Below are 8,150 nucleotides of genomic sequence, written 5' to 3' on the forward strand. Positions count from 1 at the left end.
GCTGCAGTGGCCATGAGCCTGCCACTGCACTCCAGCCTGGATGACAGTGTGAGACTCCGACTCAAAAAAAGAAAATGTTAAGTGAAAGAAGCCAAACTTGAAGACCACACAACGTATGATTCTATTCACATCAAAGTTCACACAAGGCAATTGTGTGCTCGGGTGAGCTAGGGGCTCAGAGTTTCTCATGGGGTGATGAAAATATCCTGTAACTGACCGTGGTGATGGCTGCATAGCTCTGAATGCACTAAAAACCATGGAACTATACACTTTCAATGGGAGGATCGTATGGCATATGAGTTGGATCTCAATAAAGCTGCTTTTAAAGAAAAGCAAAGCACAGACTCCAGAGCTTCTTCAGATCCCAGCTCTGCCATTCAGAGGCTGTGACTGTGGGCAAGTCCTACAATGGCCCAGAGCCCAAGCAGGGCACATCTTAGCACTCTGCTGGTGCCTGGCCTCCAGCCAGTTCTGTGTGAGCTGGTATTGAATGACTGAATCTCAAATCTAGGTTCAAAGGGACCCAAACTGGGAAGATGAGGGGGTAGCCCAGGCTTGGTTTTTCAGAGGCCTAAAACCCAGGGCAGGATGAGGGCACTGCTAGGGGAAGCCCTATGAACCCTGATTTCTTTTCTTTCCAGAGCAGTTGAAGGCTTCTATGACGTGAGGAGAGAGAATGACACCGACAGGGAGCCCATGCTATTCATGATCAGCACAATGAAATCCATCCTAAAAGAGGTGAGGGGGGGCTCAGGTGATGGTGTCAGGCCCATCTCTTGTCTTGCACTGGGACCCCTGGTTCAGCCCCAGGTCCAACAAGTGACCCCCTGGGAGCTGTCAGGCCTCAGTCCCTGTGGTCAGTCCCTAGGACCTGAGGTCACATGTAATCAGAGCTCAGAAATGGAGACTCTTCAGTGGCAGAACCTTTTATTGTCTTCACATGTCCCCCAGGCCAGGCACAACTCTAGGGCCCCGAACCCAAGCCAATCACCTGGTTGCCCCTCACCACTTCCCTGAACTGCCACAGTGGGTCAGGGATTGGGCTTGTGCTGACTTTGACCCTTTCCTGGGTTCCTGGGAGCACCTGGCATTTTTTATGATCACCACCCACCCACAAACACCCAACTCTGGGGCCTCTGCAGACACCTTGTCATGCTCACAAAAGGTAGCCCATCTGTTGCTGGCTGGCCACCAGGTCAGAGCCAGGACAGGCAGAGCCTTCCTATCATGACATGTCCCCCCAGGGGGAGCAAGTCTGAAAGCTGCTCATTGGCTGGGTGTGGTAGCTCACACCTGTAATCCCAGCACTTTGGGAGGCGGAAGCGAGAGGATTGCCTGAGTCCAGGGGTTCAAGTCCAGCCTGGGCAACATGGCAAGACTTTGTCTCTACAATCAATCAAAAAATTAGCCAGGCTTGGTGGCACACGCCTGTAGTTCCAGCTACTTGGAAGGCTGAGCCCGAAGGATCACCTGAGCCCAACAGGTTGAGGCTGCGGTAGTTGTGATGGTGCCACTGCACCCCAGCCTGAGCAACAGTGAGCTCTGACTCAAAAAAATAAATAAAAGCAAGCTGCTCATGCTTCATCTCTCAAGTGGGCCTCATCTAACTGTCAGAAGCAGTGGCAACCCTGACTGGGGCCCTTCCTCTCCTTGCTGTCCAACTGCACCATTCAGCTGGCCCAGACCCCTGGAGTGGCCTCCAAGTCCTCAGCGTTTGGCTGCCCTTCCAGGGTGCTGTGAACTGACTGAGGCCCAAGGAGCTGAGTGTGGGGGAAGGTGATGACAGGGGACACACCTGGCCAGCCAGGAGGCAGCAGGCTATGGGAGAGCCTGCGGGGCTCCCCCGGCCCAGCTGGCCACGCGTGGGCAGTGCTGCCTCCTCAGGCCACTCCTCACCACACACCTCCTTCCTTCTCCAGAGGTTCCAGTTTGTGGAAGTCCTCGGCAACCACTACGTCCACATGAATGAACCCCACAACGTGGCCAGTATCATCAGCTCCTTTTTACAAAGCAAATACAGGCTTCCTGCCCAGCTGTAGCTCTGGGCTGGGACTACAGAGACCTCATGCTCACCAGACTCGCCTCCTGGACTCTGAGCTCACAAGCCCCACGACGAGACCAGGTGTGGTTGGGATAGGCCTCACTGGTCTTAAGATCATGGGCTGGCAGACATTCCGACTTAACATCTGTGACCCTAAGAGACAGACAGTGCCTGGATTTAGGGGGTTGTCTGTATTGTGGTTAATCGTCTGCAGCAAGCTGGTAGTGACTGGAGGAAGGAGTAGCCGGGATAGGGTTAGGCCTGCTAGGGCCTTTCCCTGCTACCCAACTGGAGAAAAAATAAAATGTTCTTATATTCTCCCTTCTTTGAGGTGGTTTCCCTGCCAGGAGTGGCTTTTCCATTGAGGGGAAGTGGAGAGTAGAGCAGATTAATCTGGTTTCCTTGAGAGTCTAACGGCAGGACACGGGAGGAGCCACTGCCCAAAGGCAACGCCAATGCTAAGCCCCAGAACTGCAAAGCACAAGACCTGAGAGGTGGCACTGTCCTTCACTCCCAGCCCGTATGGACTCAGATGGGACAGGTGGCTCCTGAGCCTGGTCCCCACTCCCAGAGTACAGCCTCCTGGAGACGCACGGCAGGCCCTGCCGCCCCTCGTACTCTCGGCCTGCAGCTCCACACGTCCACCCCTGCTCTCATGGGGGCCACAGCCGGCATGGCTCAGTAGGGTCGGAATTTGCGTTGGGCCCGCATCAGTTCGATCCTCTGCTTGTCCTCCTCGAACTTCTTGCGAAGCTGAGCTAGGTCTGAGGGTGTGAGGAGACACAGGGCAGGTCAAGGGTGGGAGCTGCACCTGCTGTCAATTAGAGGGCACCTGTTCATGCTGCCCACTCCCCCCCAGCTTCTGTGGGGGTGGGGGTATCTCAGCACTGCCTTCCCAACCTAGTCCCTTCCCCAGTTCTACTTTGGGGACACGCCTGTAAGGAAACCACCACTGCAGGGCGAGCCAGAGGGCAAGGCTGAAGTGGGCGATAACAGCACGCCAGAGGCTGTAGGTAGAAAACACACCAGTGAAAAGAGAAGCAGTGAAGAAGAACAATAGCACCCCCCTCGCCCCCATACCCCCGAGAGGAAGGAAGAAGGCTCTGGGGGCTGAGAGACCCCCAGGATTCCTGACTGGAGGGACCCTAGAATTGGTAAAGGGACTCCAACCCCAGTGCCACCAAGTTCAGATGGAGACTCTGGTCACTGAGTGGCCCAGGTCAGAGGGTGTGTGGAAGGCTGATGACATAGGGGCCTGCTGATGAGGCTGATCCTCTAGAGAGAAGGAGGAACAGGAACGAAGAGGGCAGTGAGGCAGGCAAAAATGCCAGTGACAGGTGGCACCAGGATCCTCTCCCGGGCCCGCAGGGACACCAGGAGGCAAGGCAACAAGCTGAGCAGCAGCACAGCCAAAAGCAGGCTGCAGGCAACCGGGTGCTCAGCCACAGGAGTGCACCACACAGGGCAGCTCGATACACACGCAGACGAACACTCAGAGGTGCCCTGTCTGTACCCACAGTGGGTTTGAGACCCACCCTCTGCAATGGGGCGCCTTGCTGGCTGGAGGCTTACAGGTGCCAGCAATACCTGCTCAAGGTCCTGGAGTGGGTCCTGTATCCCAGGGCCCCAACCACTGGGCAAAAGCACCTGCCTCTCGGGGGCAACTGGATACAACCACATGGGAATGCAGCCATACTAGGCCTCTGACCCCAGAGCTTGTTGGGAGGCCTGTGCCTAAAAACGCCCTCCTTCCCTGCTCCCTGGGTCCAGCGTCTGCCCTCTGGAGCACTGGCCACAGGCCACCTCATGCAGAGTGCCAAGGGCAGGGCCCGAGGACTGGGCTTGGGTGCTCTCTTACGCTCCATCTTGGTCTCCCGGTGCTGCCAGGCATAGAAGTTGAGCAGCTCCTTGCGGGCACGTTTCTGTTTCTCTCTCTCCAGCACCCGCAGGCTGGCTGCCTCCGTCCGGGGGAGCACGGGCCGCCGACTGCGGCGGGTCACCTTCACCCAGCCCTCGTCGTCAGGGACCCCTTCCTCCTCCTTGGCCTTAGCCTCCTCCTGCAAGGAACATGACCCTGTTGACGGGCAGGCTCCTTGACAGGAGGGCAAGCTCCAGGGCCCACTTGCAACCTCCAGGAGTGGGCTGCTCCCCCACCGCTCCCCTCCTCCCCACAGCACAGTGTTGAGGCTAAGTACTGGGGAGGAGACAGGCCAATGCTGCCTCCTCCTGCACCCCTCTACAGACCACTCAGAGAACAGATGTCACCCTACCAGGCAGCCCAGGATTCAGCTGGGGAAAAAGAGAGCCTAGACCCTCCAAGGTGGCCAAGGACAGGTTGCCACCGTCTTCAGGCTCCCCTTTGCCACCACAACACAACACCTGGGGCACCACCATCCCATAGCTGATGCGCAGCCATCCCTGGGGAGAGCCCCACCTCAGCTATCTTCTGGTCATACGCCTCCATGAATGAGTCCACTTCAAGCCTCAAGGCCTCAGGATCAGGCACCGAGTCTGCGTAGTCACTGATCCACTCTGAGGGAGAAAGAAGCAAAGGGAAATAGGGCTTCCTTAAGCCTGGCATTCAGGCCCCACCCCAGGACCCGCCAGGTGAGTCGGGATCTTACCCAGGTCCTGGAGACTTGGTGGTAAAGGTGCAGGTAGTAAGGAAGACTCTAGTGGCAGCAAACTGGGCCCCACCTCTGCCCGCCCAATATGCCAGTGTCACTTTGTACCCAAGGCTCAGGCTAACATTTCCCCCATGAGTCCCAGACACAGCCCAGAAGCCTGCCTGCTCAGGCCTTCCAAACACTGCTCTCAGGGAGAGCAGATACAGCTCATGACATTTGTCCCCTCTAGGGGAGAGTGCCAACCCAGAGCTTCCTGTCAACCCAGGGCCCAGGAAGGAGGCGCCAGATACAACGGCAGTACTGACTGTGAACGCCACTTTTCACAGGGTGACTCTCTGTAGAGACCAGCAAAGGGCCTTTCAGGGTCAAAGCAGCTAACACTCCACCCGGCTTCTGAAACACCACGTAGGCTACCTGGAACCCCTGCGGAGAGAGAGAGATGCCAGAAAGCGTTGGGTACCTTCCACATGCTTGGCACCAAGTCTCCACACCTGCCCTCAGCCTAACTGGTTGCTGGACCAGGGGAGGCAGTGCTGGACTGCTCCTGAACCACGAAGATAACCAGAGGTCATCTCATAATCCAGGTGAGGGATTACACTCCAAGTTATCCAACTTCGGCTGGAAGTGACACCTGTCTGCAGTTCTTTCCCAGGAAGAGGGGACACACAGGGGCTTTTCTTCTAGTTATGGGGGGGATACAGGGGAAAGTTGGGCTCACCCTGGGGTGGGGCAATTTCATGGAAGCCAGGCCTGGAGTGGATGGACAGATGGGACACACATACTAGGTCAGATGCCACTGGGCTGAGAGGAGGGGTGGGCTGTCACGCTGACAGTCTCCTAAACCACACAGCGAGGATTGGCCCAGGACTGCAGGGAATGCTCTAGAAATCCCACTGCCAACCCTCTCTCACACACTGGGGACACTGCCCTAGGCGCTCCCTCCCAACCTTCTCCAGTGGAACCCAGGGCTTGGAGACTCACCAGAACAGGGTTGGGGTGAAAAAACTTCGATTTTGGCTCTTTTGAGCTCTCAGCAAGGTCCGGTTTCTCCTGTAATTCCACAGACTGGATGGGGCCACAGGGGGACAGGAGGCGGGACAGACACTCCTGCCATGACCAAGGGAAGCAAAGTATAAGTGTTTGCAGGGCCAGAGCCTCCCTCTGTCCTGGGTGGCGCTGCAAGGGGCCTAGAGCCCCTGAAGGACTCAGAGCTGTATGTGCCAAACCCAGAGAACCTGGGGGAATCACATCCACTCATCTGTTCCCTCATGGAAAACCTGGAGGCTGACATGCCCGCCCTCTCTAATACAAGACAGGTGGAGACATTCTTGGTGTTATTCTGATTTTTTTTTTTCTTGAGTTGGAGTCTCACTCTGTCACCCAGACCGGAGTGCAGTGGCCGCTCCCGGCCACCGCAGCCTCGACCTGCTGGGCTCTGGCGATCCTTCCGCCTCAGCCTTCCGAGTAGCCGGAATTACAGGCGCGTACTACCACGCCCGGCTAATTTTTTGATTTATTGTAGAGATGAGGTCTCGCCTGCCCAGGCAGGTCTCGAACCCGCAGGCTCAGGCAATCCACTCACCTCAGCCTCCCAAAGGTGCGGGATTACAGGCTGAGTCACCAAGTCCGGCTGTTATTCTGATTTTAAATGACAACTTAGTTTTGCTCCCTGAATCAGAAATAGTTACATCCATGCTGTTGGAATCAGGATGGCAGTTATCCATGGTGGGTAGGGAGACAGGAGGGAATTTCTGAGGTGCCCTGCTGTTTCTCCATCAGGGTATTGACCACACAACTATGCTCAGTCTGTGGAATGCACCAAGCTGAACACCTACTACTAGGCCCTCCTCTACACGTGCTCCAGTTCAATAAGGATTAGAAATGACATCGTCAGGCAGGGCGCAGTGGCTCATGCCTATAATCCCAGCAATTTGGGAGGCTGAGGTGAAAGGACTGCCTGAGCCCACAGGTTTGAGACCAGCCTGGGCAACTTGGTTAGACCCCATCTCTACAATAAATCAAAAAATTAGTCGGGCTTGGTGGAGTATGCCTGTGGTTTCAGCTACTCGAAAGGATCGCCTGAGACCAACAGGTTGAGGCTGTGAGGGCTGTGAGCATGCCACTGCACTCCAGCCTAGGCGAGAGAATAAGACTCTGACTCAAAAAAAAAAAAAGTGACTTCCTCTCTTCTGAACACTTCTTTCTCTTTAACTTTAGAGGAAACTTTTAGAAACCAGGATTTCCTTTTTGGGGAAAAAAAAACCTTCATTTAAAAACTAGCAATTCCCATGCCGGGCTCGGTGGCTAAGCCTGTAATCCCGCGCCTTTGGGAGGCTGAGGTGAGTGTATTGCCTGAGCCCGTAAGTTCAAGACCTGCCTGGGCAGGCGAGACCTCATCTCTACAATAAAATTTTAAAAAAATTAGCCGGGCGTGCTAGTGCGCACCTGTAATTCTGGCTACTCGGAAGGCTGAGGCGGAAGGATCGCCGGAGCCCAGCAGGCAAGGCTGCAGTGGCCGGGAGCGGCCACTGCACTCCAGTCTGGGCGACCGAGTGAGACTCCAACTCAAAATAAATAAATAAATAAATAAATAAATAAAAACTAGCAATTCCCTTAGTTTCTCTTCTGTAAATTTACATAATACTAAATTTAATCGTTTTGTGAAAAATTAACAGATGTGTCTGCACAATAGAATTAGAGGCTATTTTTTTTTTTTGAGTTGGAGTCTCACTCTGCCACCCAGGCTGGAGTGCAGTGGCACACTCATGACTACCCCACCACTGACCTGCTGGGTGCTGGCAATACTTCTGCCTCAGTCTTCCGTAGCCAGAACTACAGGTGTGCGCTACCATACCTGGATAATTTTTCGATTTATTGTAGAGACAAGGTCTTGCCAAGTTGCCCAGGCAGGTCTCAAACCCGCGGGCTCAGGCAATCCACTCACCTCAGTCTCCCAAAGTGCTGGGACTACAGGCTGAGCCACCAAGTCCAACTGTAGAGGCTATTTTTCTTTTTTTTTTTTTTTATTGGAGTCTCACTCTGTCACCCAGGACGGGGCGCCATGGCACGCTCACGGTCACCCCAGCGTCGACCTGCCAGGCTCCAGCAATCCTTCTGCCTCAAACTTCCAAGTAGACAGAACTACAGGCACATGCTACCACACCCGGCTAATTTTTTTTTTAATTTTAAATTTATTGTAGAGATGAGGTCTCACCAAGTTGCCTGGACTGGTCTCAAACTTTCAGGCTCAGACAATCCATTTGCCTCAGCCTCCCAAAGTGCTGGGATTACAGGCTGAGCCACTGAGCCCAAACTATTTTTATTTTCTTATACTTTTCCTATTTTTATTTTATTTTTTTAGTTGGAGTCTCACTCTGTTGCCCAAACTGGAGTGCAGTGGCATGCTCACGGCCACTGCAGCCTCAACCTGCTGGGTTCAGGTGATCCTTCTGCTTCAGACTTCCAAGTAGCTGGAACTATAG

The 8,150-nt window shown here is 54.5% G+C and overlaps 1 protein-coding gene and 1 long non-coding RNA gene across 3 annotated transcripts in view; one reads left to right on the forward strand and one right to left on the reverse strand.

Moving 5' to 3' along the window:
- Positions 1 to 650: 650 nt before the first annotated feature.
- Positions 651 to 2,366, forward strand: LOC103265502. The gene is made up of 2 exons (XR_504641.1): positions 651 to 738; positions 1,920 to 2,366. It is a non-coding gene; the product is annotated as an uncharacterized LOC103265502 (long non-coding RNA).
- Positions 1,984 to 8,150, reverse strand: part of RRP7A (ribosomal RNA processing 7 homolog A) — a 9,372-nt gene continuing 3,205 nt past the window's right edge. Inside the window, exons 3-7 of one of the 2 annotated variants that reach the window (XM_021715077.1) lie at positions 5,650 to 5,775; positions 4,974 to 5,082; positions 4,476 to 4,573; positions 3,900 to 4,098; positions 1,984 to 2,805 (exon numbers count right to left, since the gene is read on the reverse strand). In XM_021715077.1, the coding sequence (XP_021570752.1) occupies positions 2,720 to 2,805; positions 3,900 to 4,098; positions 4,476 to 4,573; positions 4,974 to 5,082; positions 5,650 to 5,775 (618 nt within the window). In that variant the 3' untranslated portion in view covers positions 1,984 to 2,719. Of the gene's footprint in view, positions 2,806 to 3,899; positions 4,099 to 4,475; positions 4,574 to 4,973; positions 5,092 to 5,649; positions 5,776 to 8,150 lie in introns of both variants that reach the window. The other variant, XM_008063158.2, reaches the window with a different exon arrangement.

The sequence above is a fragment of the Carlito syrichta genome, unplaced genomic scaffold, assembly GCF_000164805.1.
Source record: "Carlito syrichta isolate Samal-C Ts95f unplaced genomic scaffold, Tarsius_syrichta-2.0.1 Scaffold306613, whole genome shotgun sequence".
NCBI lineage: Eukaryota > Metazoa > Chordata > Mammalia > Primates > Tarsiidae > Carlito > Carlito syrichta.